General features: G+C 36.6%; 1 protein-coding gene across 5 annotated transcripts in view; it reads left to right on the forward strand.

Annotated features, from left to right (window-relative positions):
- Positions 1-458: 458 nt before the first annotated feature.
- The window catches only part of LOC113045961 (catenin delta-2), a 79,773-nt gene continuing 65,113 nt past the window's right edge, over positions 459-15,118 (forward strand). For all 5 annotated transcript variants that reach the window (XM_026206752.1, XM_026206753.1, XM_026206754.1 and 2 more), the window contains exons 1-2: positions 459-717; positions 14,167-14,300. In XM_026206752.1, coding sequence (XP_026062537.1) covers positions 14,172-14,300 — 129 coding nt within the window. In that variant the 5' untranslated portion in view covers positions 459-717; positions 14,167-14,171. The remainder of the gene's footprint in view (positions 718-14,166; positions 14,301-15,118) is intronic.

Consider the following 15,118-nt stretch of genomic DNA (forward strand, 5'->3'; position numbering starts at 1 on the left):
TTCAGCGAATGATAAATGGATTTGCAAGCTCTAAAAATCGCTTGCAGTAGCTCTGCTACTAAATTTATTTCAAAATTGCAATCCATATACAACTGTGAACAGCTGTTCCTTCATCTTGGCTGAGTTTTCAACGTTGTTACGGGAAAGGATGAAGCTGATTGGTTAGTTCTTGTCACATGACCCGCGGTGCGCTTGCAGCATTCTGAAAAGTTGAGATGTTTTTACATTTTTCTGTATCTAAAACGTACCGAACCGAACCGTGACATCAGTGTATCGTATCGAACCGAACCGTGAATTTTGTGAACCGTTACACCCCTAGCTGATTGTCATCAAGTCTAATACTGTCGTGCCAATGGGAGCTTAGAGGTGCGATTTGAAACATGAGCGCGAGATGTCGCTGTGGGACGCGTTGTCATCACTGCAGCAAGGTGCTCGGATAGGGATGGTCCAGCAGGGAAGAGGAGGAGGAGAGAGAGGGAGAAAGCAGGAGCTGCTGCTGCTGCTGCTGTGTCCGTGGCCACCCACCGCAGTTTCCCGGTCTTCTTCTATCCTTACCATTTTCCTAGGATACCTAGCAGATGCTATCCTTTCCTCGACATCTCTTCTGCGTTCAATGCCAGTAGTTGGGAATGATTTCCGTGTGTCGCTCGCTGTGAATTGTCGGCATTAATTGGGGAGGGGAAGCGAGAAAAACGTTGTTCCTCTGGACATTATTCGGTAAGCGCAATGTCATTCCAGATGCATTTCCAGTTGTCACATTCCCCACCTACAACCACGATATCTGCCAAGAAAACGCTCGAAACAGTTGCGAACCCCCTGGTACGCGTATTAACAGCGCATGTTGTATGTGTTTGATAGCATGTGGATGTCGCTGGTTTTGTGTTTAGGTTTTTTTTTTGATCGCGTTTAATGCACGTATTCAGATGGCTGTGAGCGCAGGCTGGGAACTGAACATGGAATCCATTAGAGAGCATCATTCTCCATCCAAGACGGATGGGAGGGGGAGCGCGAGCACAGAAAACCTATTACTTCCCTATTGACCTAAATTTCAATGATGTATTTATAAGATTACACTAGTCCACGGACATGACTGCTGCTTCTTTGTCTAGTTTGACAGCATGTTCCTCGCGATTCGTTATGAAATCCAAACTGTCAACGGCTTGGCTTGCAAAGTACCGTTTTCATTTGTGTCCATTCATTTTGAATTCTTGATTTACTGGTGGCCTACGTGTAGCCTCATTTTTTCTAGCATTACGGCTGAAAATTAGCATATTTGACCTTCTAACACAGAAAAATCCTTTGTAAGACATTGTTTAAATAGATGTTGAGTATTAAAGATGAATAAAGCCTATTCATTTAGGTGTGTTAATGAGGATATGGGATGGCTGTATGTGGCTAGACTGACCGCCTCTCTCTGCACTTGTTTAGGTGAGGCCGTCTTGAAAAAGAATAAACAATAATTCAGCTGGTTTAGAAACTATTATGCCATCATTTCATAAGTGTTTATTAATTTAAAGGTTATTTGAATAATATCTTTTCCCACACGTGGCACATTCATGTATATGTTATCCATAGTTTGGTGGCGCTCACTTAAGCAAAAGCAGCTCATAAACAAGATAATTATGACATTTATGTCTTTTATTTTCTTACATTTTTAAAATAAATGTATGGTTAAAAAACTGTATATTTTACAGTTCCTAATTGTGTCTAAAATATGATATTTCATGCAGAGAATTCTGCAGAATTCTGATAATCCCTATTTACCCATACATTTAAAGGCTGGTGATATATTTTACATATAAACAATATTATTAACAATAATTTACACTAAATTTATACTTATTTTAACTTTGTTAACTAGGCTACAATATACATATTCCCTTAATAATAACTATATTTTTTATTTATACAAATATGCGTGTAGGGTATATATATATATATATATATATATATATATATATATATATATATATATATACATATATATATATATATAGAGAGAGATATATTTTCCATGTATAAGGTGACTTACAGTTAAGCAATTAGTAGTTATTACTGGGAAATTTTACAGTGTAGGTATATTAGCAATTTTTATCTATTTTTTATTTTTTACAGCAACAAGAAGAGATGAAGTGTTTGCTGCAAAGGTTTGATTTACTAATACATTAATGCACAAAAGTACTTTCCCACAGAAAAAAAATCAAAAGAGATATAATGCAACAGAGAGAGAAAGAGAGGGAGATGGAGAGAGAGAGAGAATATTGATCGTTCAGGGGATCGGACACTCTCAGGTTGATCATAAATTATACATTGCTTATGGAATTTTTTCTTTTTTTTTCTTTTTTTTGTGCAGAAAGGTTTCAGCAGACCTGCCCCTGGTATTCAACATTTTAATGTGCTGATGCACCCACACTAAGAGCATGCTCTCAGAGAGCAACAGTGCATGACTGTGAAATATTGTATGCATACTGGTATTAACCTGCTAGCTACCGTATATGGCTGCATATGATTAATGGAGGAGCTGTGTATGTATTTTGTAACAGGTCGTGTACACTCTCACAGAACACCAGGATGAGCAGCTCTCCTGTTATTTGCAATATACAATCAAAATTAGTGCAAAATGCATTCAAAACACCCATAAACATTTATAACATTTTTAGCTAAATGTTACATGTTCAAAAATGCAATACAGATAGAAAACAGTTAGGACCTGACTTTCTCAATACATTTCCAAATTCAGAATAATGGACAGGCAATCAATAGCAACTGTCACTCACATTTTTGAACATAGACTGTGTAGTGCATAATCCAAACAAAAAATTTTATAATTCATGAATGAAAACATTTTCTAACATGATATTGATGTACCGTTTACATGGTAATGCAATGTCTGATTTGAAAATAGGTTTTAAAGGATGCATTTTGAGATTTTAAGTTTTCAGTTGATATATAATTTCTGATGGTTTCTAAATGTGATAGAGAAAAAGGCAACAAATAATTCTTTTTTTTTTTTTAAACAAAGGTCAGAACTCCTGTAATGATGTAGATTTTTGAGGGTGCACTCTTGTCATAAATTAATCTGTTACTTTCCTACATCATTTTTAACAAAAATCATTGGTAAAATATATATATTTGGGAGTCTTAGACCTTTCCAACAATATATAGTTTGTCAAGATAAGATTAGATTTAATTGTAATATAGTGAAGTAAATGTAGGCTTCCCACAGAGGGTACGGGTGACAGTTAACAGGTTAAACCTGGTGTGAAGACACTAAAATGTGCAGAGTGCTGGTATTATTATTAATTATTAAAATGGTGCAGCACATGGAGCACATAAGTATACTTATATTGGGCATTTTACTAATTTTGTAGGTTTTATTTGCCATACATATTTAGTTATACATTTTTGATAATTTGTTCAACCTTTTTGTTCAGTATTCTGCTTAGGAGAAAGTAATAGACCTATTGATAAATATCAGACTTGACTCCAGCCACTTGGTATGGACTGACTCCTATCTCTTCTGATAATGACCCCAGAGATAAAGCGGGTGATGACACAGACTCTTGCCATTGTTGTCATCTGAGCTGACACCTACAGCTGATATATAGTTATAGCTGTCATACAGGAGGATATGAAAGCGCAGAGTCTTTTATATTTTTAAGAAGGTCTGCCAAATAGTGACCTGGAATTTGATGAATCTTTCATGGCTGGATTTGAGGCTTTATGTGTACATTTAATCTGTAGCTTGTTCCTGTACTACAGTAGTTAACCTCAAAGCATGTGAAAGAAAAAAGATTACTTCGCAAATATGATGTGTAGATGTTGTCCTCTCATATTTGAAGATCAATATCTATGAGTGGCTTCAGAGAGGCACTGTAAAATATGGCAGTAAATATCACAAGACTTTAGGAGATAGATATAGTAATGTTTTACAACTAAATACTATAGAAAATTTCACCCTGAAATCAATGCAGATTAGCACATTTTCCATCATAACACTGGACATTACATATTATTGACACTTTGTGATCAGATTTGATTTGTTAACATTAGTTAGCTTCATTGGTAAACATGAATTAACAGTGCAAAATACTTACAAAGCAATTATTATTCTTAGTTAATGATAATTACAAAGTTTAGTAATACATTATTAAAATCAAAGTTGTATGTTAATGTATTTGAGCTAACATGAAGAAATAATGAATAGTTGTATTTTATTAAGTAAGTGATCATGTACATCCAGCCGGTTGTTATCGCAGAATAACCGCCGACAGGGTGATCGGGACCCCGATTATTAGCTAAACAAGCGCAAAGAAAAACTGTTCCTAGCAAGAATACAGCACCGACTTCAGTTACCCGGATGAGCCTGTGTTATCAGCATTTACTGGTTTTTATTGAGGGATAACATACCTCGGAATGTCGCGACTGACCAATCAGAATCAAGTATTCCACAGAGCCGTGTAATAACTAAGATTAATCAACACTGTAACAATTAGATCACTCATTTTTAGTTAATGTATTAACACACTGGAACCAGTGGGAACTTATTTAAAAGTTATTTAAAATACTGTACTGCATGCTGGAAATCAAACCGTTTTGTTTACAGTAGTTGATTTAAAATATTTAGCTATTTCAGTACATGGCTTTCTGAATTTCTGGATAAATCAACCAGTACTACATTCACATCTTATATCACACTGTGCCATCTTGCTTCACAGTTATTGATTGTCATGAAAAAAGGACCTCAGAGGACTTTAGTATTGAGTTAATAATGATCTAATATTGTTACACTGTCCGTCTTGTGGTCAGGCCAGTTGTTTTGTACGTTATAGTGAAAAACTTTTTTTCTAGCGGAAGCTTTAAGACTTTATGTACAAGTAGGATTATAATGGCAACAAATTGATTTGTTCATTTTGCAGTCTTTGTTTATTTTGCGATTATGAGCAACCAGAATCCTTTAGATTTGATCTGGAAGTCAAATAGCCTCCTCTTGCTAAATTCCCATGTGCGTTAAGTTGTCTTATTGTTAGTGGGCAGCGTCTTTTCCCAGCATTGCTTTGTAGAAAGATCAAGTGCTTGAGTGAGTGATCTTTCTTCAACTTCATTTAGCCAGTGTACCGTGGAAACATCTTCTTATATGTGCACTGCCAATGCACCGGGGAGCTGCCTTGCTTATGCACACACTGTCAGTGCTCCAGAAAAGACTTGATAGGAGGGCAAAAATACATTCCTACCTGACTGCATGGATTATACAGACCTGGAGTGGGGAGAGACAAGCTGTGCTCACTGAGCATTTGCACTTGTGATTAAGGAATCCACTGACACATGAAATATGAAATATGAGAGACAGTAGGGCCCTGGCTATCTATTTTTAGATTTGCCAACCAGAATAAATTCAAAAGGAAGGTTAGTGTTGTTTTTGCAAATGCTATTGTATTTTTTTTTTGTGTGTGTGAAGAATGATTTAAAGTTCCCAACCTAACCAGCAATAGTTTGCTTTATAAATTGAATAATTTAAAATATCTTGCATAATTTGGATGAGAATGGTGAGATTATTTATGCAATTGGTTTATCTGAATTATCTTTTTTTTTTATGATTATTTTCAGAGGTTTATCTTGACGTCAAATAGCCTTTGTGTGAATATGGTGCTATTATCACAAACTGGGCCATGAAGTTGCTTGTTATTATTCGATGGAATTCTTTATTCCGATTTATCAATTGTGGCATTCAGTCCACAATTGCTTTTTTTAGTGGCCGTTCAACTGGACAGCTGTCTTGACTGTTGTCACAGTTGTTTCATGTCTTTTGCAGCACAATATTGTCTCTTTCTCCTTATATAATACAATTATTTAATTTAAATCATAATTAAATCCATATCAATTAAATGCAAAAATGGATAAGCAGCTATGTGGCAAATTGGTTTTATAGAGTTTTATATAAGTTTATAGAGAGAAAGGCAGAACAAAGGTGTACTTTCCATAGATGATGCTATTATCTCAAATTAAAATATGAATTATTAAAAATAATGATAATGTAGTTTGTTGTTTGTCACTGTTACTTAAAATATTTTTTTATTCTATGTGATTGTATTTTTATTCCATACATTAAATATGAAAATACCTTGCAAAACAGAACATAATTTAGGAATTTAACAAAAAACAACAACAACAAAACATTCAGGATTGGACCAGATTTGCAAAAGTGCTAACTTGTTTTCAGGTTATGTCATATATGTGTGTGTGTATATATATATATATATATATATATATATATATATATATATATATATATATATATATATATACAGTCTTGTTCAAAATAATAGCAGTACAATGTGACTAACCAGAATAATCAAGGTTTTTAGTATATTTTTTATTGCTACGTGGCAAACAAGTTACCAGTAGGTTCAGTAGATTGTCAGAAAACAAACAAGACCCAGCATTCATGATATGCACACTCTTAAGGCTGTGCAATTGGGCAATTAGTTGAAAGGGGTGTGTTCAAAAAAATAGCAGTGTCTACCTTTGACTGTACAAACTCAAAACTATTTTGTACAAACATTTTTTTTTCTGGGATTTAGCAATCCTGTGAATCACTAAACTAATATTTAGTTGTATGACCACAGTTTTTTAAAACTGCTTGACATCTGTGTGGCATGGAGTCAACCAACTTGTGGCACCTCTCAGCTGTTATTCCACTCCATGATTCTTTAACAACATTCCACAATTCATTCACATTTCTTGGTTTTGCTTCAGAAACAGCATTTTTGATATCACCCCACAAGTTCTCAATTGGATTAAGGTCTGGAGATTGGGCTGGCCACTCCATAACATTAATTTTGTTGGTTTGGAACCGAGACTTTGCCCGTTTACTAGTGTGTTTTGGGTCATTGTCTTGTTGAAACAACCATTTCAAGGGCATGTCCTCTTCAGCATAGGGCAACATGACCTCTTCAAGTATTTTAACATATGCAAACTGATCCATGATCCCTGGTATGCGATAAATAGGCCCAACACCATAGTAGGAGAAACATGCCCATATCATGATGCTTGCACCTCCATGCTTCACTGTCTTCACTGTGTACTGTGGCTTGAATTCAGAGTTTGGGGGTCATCTCACAAACTGCCTGTGGCCCTTGGACCCAAAAAGAACAAGTTTACTCTCATCAGTCCACAAAATGTTCCTCCATTTCTCTTTAGGCCAGTTGATGTGTTCTTTGGCAAATTGTAACCTCTTCTGCACATGCCTTTTTTTTAACAGAGGGACTTTGCGGGGGATTCTTGAAAATAGATTAGCTTCACACAGACGTCTTCTAACTGTCACAGTACTTACAGGTAACTCCAGACTGTCTTTGATCATCCTGGAGGTGATCATTGGCTGAGCCTTTGCCATTCTGGTTATTCTTCTATCCATTTTGATGGTTGTCTTCCGTTTTCTTCCACGTCTCTCTGGTTTTGCTCTCCATTTTAAGGCATTGGAGATCATTTTAGCTGAACAGCCTATCATTTTTTGCACCTCTTTATAGGTTTTCCCCTCTCTAATCAACTTTTTAATCAAAGTACGCTGTTCTTCTGAACAATGTCTTGAACGACCCATTTTCCTCAGCTTTCAAATGCATGTTCAACAAGTGCTGGCTTCATCCTTAAATAGGGGCCACCTGATTCACACCTGTTTCTTCACAAAATTGATGACCTCAGTGATTGAATGCCACACTGCTATTTTTTTGAACACACCCCTTTCAACTAATTCAACTAATTGCCCAATTGCACAGCCTTAAGAGCGTGCATATCATGAATGCTGGGTCTCATTTGTTTTCTGAGAATCTACTGAACCTACTGGTAACTTGTTTGCCACGTAGCAATAAAAAATATACTAAAAACCTTGATTATTCTGGTTAGTCACATTGTACTGCTATTATTTTGAACAAGACTGTATATATATATATATATATAGGGTTAGGGTTAGGTTAGGTTAACTGAAATAATTTGGTGATGTACTGTAATATGAAACTGTAATGAGTGTAATATTACTTTTTTCTTAGGGAAACTAATTAATTTAATTAGAATTTATATGACTTCTTATCCCCAGATTAATACTTATTTGATTTTATGGAAACCCCAAATTGATGTTGCAGTTGTCACAGTCATATTATGAGAGGTTATATTAGCAATGGTAAGAATTAAACTATTTTGTTCAGGTTTTCACATCTCTCAAATAAGATAATTGAACTATTTTGTACTATTGCGATGTCTTAAGTGCCCCTTGTCATTGTTTGACCAGTAGGGGTCCTCTTTGGCACCACTCAGTGGCCAATTATAGAGGGTCCCAGCGTGTCGGTGAACTTATTATCTGAAGCAAACAAGTGAATGTTGCAATTAGCTTTACATAGCCAAACACACCAAATGGGCTGACATGACCCATTAACGTTGGCAAGGATATAGATATCCGTTCGATTCGCTTTCTTCATCCTTAAGGAGCAACACACCGCTTTTGTCTCGGAGAAATCAGTGGGTGTATTAATTTTCCACTGCTGTTCTTGTACATAGATAACACTAGTAAACACAGCTTTCAGCAATGTCAACTCTCTCCGGCAGCAGTCATTAATCCCATACTAGGTCAGGACTCTTACTGAGCCAGCCGTTTCTACCCAGAGCTACACAGGCATGGCAGCAATGTCCTCATGCCACGCTTGAAAAATCCAAGCCTTATACTGATATCCCATGATGCATTTTCCAGGCGTACTGCGGAATTGTGAATATATGTTTTCTGTCATTTCCCCGACACACCACAAATCATCAGCAGTTCCTTTCATGACAGATTTGAACAGTTAATCATGCAGTGATGTGTAAACAAACATTTTTTTTTATCAGCAAGTTAGAAAAGAACTAAACCAAAAGCTTTTTTTCTGCACTTTTTTTCAACCAGAGACCGAAATGGAAGCCAAAGGGATAACTGTTCCGATTTTAGTTCTTAATGCGAATAGGGTTTACCTTTTATATGCTGTTATGTACTTCTATTTAACAAAAATAAAGAGGGGGAGAGGTGGCCACTGAAAAAATTAAATGCACTCAAACATTACACCCAGAGACTATGGAGAAGAAAAGCCCTAATAAGCAATGGTGCCTGTTTGATCACAGCGAGCCTCACATAATTACTCTTTATCATCGATGTCACGCTCAGCTGTCCTTTGAGAACATGATCCGAGGAGCATTTTAATTGCCTCACATTTGCGCTGCTTCTCAATGTATCATTGACATTTTGGGCAAGGAGACATGTCTTGAAAAACTATACAGTCTCCGCCAAGACTTTTGCTGATAGTTAATTAGCTCTTGAATGCCATGTGAGTGAGGGCATAACTAAGTTTAGTCTTTTACTGGTCACTCTTGTTTATGTATTTCGAAATGACTTATATAATACACGCGTCATGCAATTCTAGTCAACTAGAAATGTTTACAGGTACAGCAAAGACACGGTTAAATTAATATACCGATTGCAATATAAAAGACGCATTATCTCCAGTCCCATTTCGGTGCTTTGTGCAGGAGCGCATAACGTCATCTCCCAGTGTGCCAGCCTTACAGAAAAAGAGATTAGTTTCCTTTAAGACCTTATTGAACATTTTAATCTTGCAGTGTGCTCTGCATTTTATTGCTGTTTCATTCCCAACGTTGTCAGTCGTGTGTCGAGACGATAAATAAACAAATCTGTCCGCAGTCAGAATACAAAGAACTGATTAATGTCTGCGTGATTAATGAAGCTGTAAAAATATTTGTTTTCCTTTATCTTACCATCCCCCTGGCATGTAAGTTATATAACTAATATGCTTTGTAAGATTAAGAAATTAGTTTGAATGGTTTCACATGATAAATATTTATATTCCAAATGTTAGTTTTTAATGCATCGCCCTCATTTCTCTGTCTCATTAATTCTAGTAGCTAATCAAGTCTGAGTTTACACTGAAAATGCTGTTGGGTGTGTGAATGTGGGTGTGAGTGTAAACACAATATGTGCCTTTTGTTTGTGCATTTCGATACTTTAGTATCCTGGGGGATCACATGACTAATCTGGGATTGCAGCTGTGATTCCCGCCAATGGCAGCATCAGTCGAACACCTTCGTGTCCTCTGAGTGTTGGTAGATTTTTCTGGAACATCTGGTGTTTCACTGGGTGATCAGATCATGGGAGGAAGTCTTCTGAATCCCACTGGAAAAAAAAAAAATCTGAGGAGAGTAAACCATTTTCAAAAGCATATGGCCATTGTCTTAATAGGATATAAAGGGGATGAAAATGCAAAAGCAGAGCTGATCTCTTGAATGAGATGTTTAATGCATAAAACAAGATTAAGAGGTTGTGAGATTGCATGGTGTAAAACAAATCTGATTACTTCAAATTTGGTCAGATGTTGGGACTGAGGTTCTCTAGTCCTGATTTCTGGGGTCTGTTTTTGTAGAGATTGTTGCTATGGGTTGTAGCCTGTATAATCCCTAAGGATAGACGATGCAGTAATTCCATTGGGTGCAATCGCTTACATCATCTTATATGAACCTACACATTCAGCAAACACATGCTCACAATGAAAGAAAAATCTGCATAACCAATGCTTGAATATTTATTTTGTTTTATCATAAAACTTTAGAACATATAGAGCTGTATGTTAATGCACATCCAATAAGAAATATCAGCCGAGTGGTTTGCCGCCCCAAACCACCCTGAATAATCAGCGTAAAGCTTCTTGAGAAGAATTAGTTGCCGTGTGCCGCATCACCGATATGATCAACTGTAAGCCTCACGGTTGCCTTCTTGGTGAGAGACTGTCATAATGGATTGATATCTCTATGGAAACGGGAGCCTGTTAGCGGGCTCAAGCATGATGTCATAGACAAATTAGGCATTCAGACATGTGTGGCTGCGAGCCCAGGTTGTTGTAGAGCTTTCAGTGACATTCATTATGAATATTTCACAAATTTAATCAATTAATGTCAATTTCTCCTTTTCAGCTATTTGATATCCGCAGCTACGCCAGTGGAAAGGCTTCAAATGTCTGCATTCACCTCAGTGGTTTCAGACAAAAGTCAGTGGGGAAGCACAATCAAGTATGTTATTCAAAAAATGTAGCTTTTGTCACTTTAAATGAAAAAGCGCCACTGAGGAAATGAAATGGGATATAACCGCTTGTGGCCAACAATGGCTCCGGCTCTTCCACTGTTCAATTTGTTTAGCGTTTGACAATGAAATTGAGGTTGTGTTACGGGATTTTTCTGTTTACCGTCTTGAGCCGATCGGACAGAGCCGGGGCCATTGTGCGGGGCGTTTTAGTAAAATTACAGTAAATATTCACTGAGCAGCGCAGGTCTGTTTCTGAGGTAACTGCGGCCTTGGAGTGATTGTAGCGATCATGTGACTCCATACAATTAGGCTTTTTGACTTATTTCTAAGTAATGCCTTTTCGTTTTCTTTCTTTTTCCACTGAACACACAGCATTATGCCAGTTAGATTATGTATGGTCTATTCAGCATGCTAAGAGTTTTGCCATTTCCTTTTAATTTGAAATATGATTGTGAGTCAAAAATCAGTGTACTCATTACATGTTCATTTAGATTAATGCATCCTATAACAGCTCCCCTAGTTGATTTATTGTGCTTACAAGGCACAGCCAATTCTTAGTGCACAATCCTGTTCCAGCAAGCATTTGTATGTTTTGTTATGAGAAGTTCTCTACATACAGTATAATAAACAGCGCTGAATAAAATGTCAATTTTCAATATTCCAAGAAAAACTCAGCATCAAAGAAAGCTAACAGTGTGCTTGATTTTAATGATATATGCCTTGTATGCAAGCTGATTATGATCAAAATTGCATGAATATTACATGATTATTCTGTATAATGACATAAAAGGAGATATTTATTTGCTTTTTTCTTTGAAAATGTTGCCAGGGCAAGTCAGTGGTGAAGTGGTGTTTACTTCGAATAGTGAACATTCAGATTCTGTTAAGTGATTATTGTATGCAGAGAATTTCTCATAGCAAAACATGAAAAGGCTTGCTGGGGATGCAGTGTATTTTATCACACTACTTTTAAAAAGTTGAAGGTCGGCAAGATTTTTCAGTGTTTTTGAAAGGATCAGAAAATGCATAACACAGTAATATTGTGAAATAGTATTGCAATTTCAAAATATTTTAAAACGTAGGTTATTCCTTTGACGTCAAAGCTCAGCTTTTAACCAGCCATTATTCAGTGTCGCATGATCCTATTTATTACATTTTTATATTCCCAAAAAAGAACAAGAATTACTTGGTTTTTATTTGTAATAATAGCCAAATTATGCTATAATTTAACTCATGGACAGTTATGAAATCATAAGACATTTTAGCAGAGGTAAACACACAGATAGCACACAGAACAAAAACCAGTATTGATATGTAACATTCAGCCCATTATAAGTAATGCTTAATAATTTGCAACACAATGTAAAAAACGTGCTAGACCAAATGTTTGTGTGTTTACATCACAGCACTGTGACATTTTGTGTTTTTTGTTTATTTTGATTTATGTTTGATATCAGGACACTATTAATCAGAGGCAGATGGATTTGATTATTGTCAAAAAAACATGCAATCCATCTGAACCCACACACACCAACACCAGCAGCTGGGACTGACATTTGTTGATGTTCTGGTCTGTTTTGCATGATCTTACTGGTAAGGAAGTCATCGGTTTGACCTAGAAATGAAAAGCATCTGCATCAGGTCACCAAATCTGATGAAAAAATTGAGCAGTTATCGATACTTTTCCTACTTCACCTACGACTGGCTTTTGTTTTCAGATCGTACTGTTCAGGTTTTCTGATTGAGCGCTCTCTCTTCCATACATAGCAGATGTGTTCACAGTTGTGCCTGATGTGGTTGTGTTGAAAGGCTGTGTGCCGGTGCTCATAGGTACACATTCACACGTGAGCAGCCATTTTCTGTCTGCTCCTGCTGTGTGCACAGCGTTGTCTGGGAAAGCTTTCAATTTGGATGGTTGATTTTGAAGAGTGAGTGCAATTGCCAAGGAGGAAGCTGAGGGTGAAGTGAGTGTCCAGAGTGGACCAGAGAATTATAATGGGATTTAATTACTTAAAATCTAAGGTTTAAAACCCCACAAAATCACTTGATGTATTACAAACCAAAAGTTTGAGCCAAACATATTGATGGACTTGTCCCTGTTTTTTGTTGTTGTTATTTTAATAGCTATTAGGCTTTAGTTACATCACTGCTTACTAGTTGGTTACAGGTGGTCTTGGGGGCGGGACTTGCTCATTCTAGATCACATCTGATTGGATAGTTTGAAATATCCTGCAAAAGAAAGTCTATGCTTTTATATGCATATATGTTAGTTATAACATTTGGGGTCATTTTTTTCTTATTAAATCATTAAATTTATCAAAAGTGACAGTAAAAAAAAATATACAAAAATAAAAATTCAGCATATTAGAATGATTTCTGAAGGATCACGTGACAGTGAAGACTGGAATAAAGCTGCTGAAAAAAGGAAAACATTTTATTTAATTTGAACAATTTCACAATATTAAAGATTTTACTTCATTTTCGATCAAATAAAAGCATCTCTCTCTTTTTTATGTTTTTGAGACTTGAAACAAACAACAAAACTATATATAGCTTTTGAATGGTAGTGTATGTGCTTATTTGCTAACAGTGAAATTTGTAAACGTTTATGAATACATCTAATCGCACATTAACTAAAAGCCACAAAACTAAAATGTAGTTTCATGGGGTTTTCAAAGTCTTTTTTGAAGCTGATGAACGCAAATCAAAGCATGACGGCGACAAGCTGAGAATCGTGTTCGGAATCACAAACCTCGAGAGATGAGGAGAAAAAAGTAGGTCAAAGACGAGAGAAAGAGACTGAAAGAAGAAACAAGAGGCGGTTAATTAAATATTATGTCTTACAATTATTACATCACAACAAACAATTGATAAAGCACTTTGATTAGTATTATGACATCTGAAAAGTGCCAAACCGTGATTTTTAATGTCATTTTACCCGACAGTCTGTCATTGTAAAGGATTTGTTTCAGCTGATTGCTCCAGTATACACTGAAGCATGACAAAAACCTTGCAAAGTTCATTCTGAATAACTGTTGGTTCTGTTGTTTGGTTCACAGAAGTGATGCCAGTACCAGACCATCTCTCTGACACAGAAAACTCCAGCATGTTGAGCCCAGTACTGAACGCCTCAAACGGAGATGGATCCGAGACGGAGACCACCTCTGCCATCTTGGCCTCTGTTAAAGAACAGGTGGGTACTTCATGTCAAACTACTGTAAAGTTCTCCATCCTTACAGACTGTCTCTAATAGGAGGTTATGATTCCCCCCGCACTCACACGGAAACATTCATTTTCCAACAGTTTAATTAGAAACTCTCTAAATCTTTGTATACTCTAAACAGTAATTACACAGAACCTTACCAGTGCTCAGATGAGCTGAATTAAGGAACAGCAAGGTTTGAGTCATTTCCATCATCTCATGCTGCCGGTTTCATTTAGCGCCTGGTGTCTAAAGTCACAGATACAAATGGTTTTTGATGGTCAACACACTGCAAATGCGCCGTTACGCCTCAGTGTCACATGGTTTTGTGAACGAGTGGGAGGAATGGATGTAGGTTTTGGGGCTGCGTGGTGTAAGATATGTGAAATATTTGACACTCCAGGTCTCAATGCTATGCTAGTCACTGCTCCGCATCCTATCTATAATAAGATTGGTCACCTGCTTGTCAGCAGGTGGACAGCTTCCTAGACGGCTTGATCTGTTAGGAATAATGACAGGTGATTGTTATTTCTTATTATATCTGGTCATAAAAAGTAATTTACTAAATGCATTATAGATTAGAATTTAGTGTGTGATAATGTACAGTACAATTGTTTGCATATATGTCTGTCTCGGCTGGAGGCCTTTTTTGAGTCAATTCCATGAGTAGATAAAAATGGATCATGACAAGCCCTTCGCTTCCTGCTAGTGTTTAACTCACACTCCTGCTTTTAAACATGGGACAGAAAAAAAGCGACATGCTCTTAGGGTTGGAAATCTACACGGTGAATGTTAAAGTAGGCCAGAGC

This window comes from Carassius auratus, chromosome 27 (assembly GCF_003368295.1).
Source record: "Carassius auratus strain Wakin chromosome 27, ASM336829v1, whole genome shotgun sequence".
Classification (NCBI taxonomy): Eukaryota; Metazoa; Chordata; class Actinopteri; order Cypriniformes; family Cyprinidae; genus Carassius; species Carassius auratus.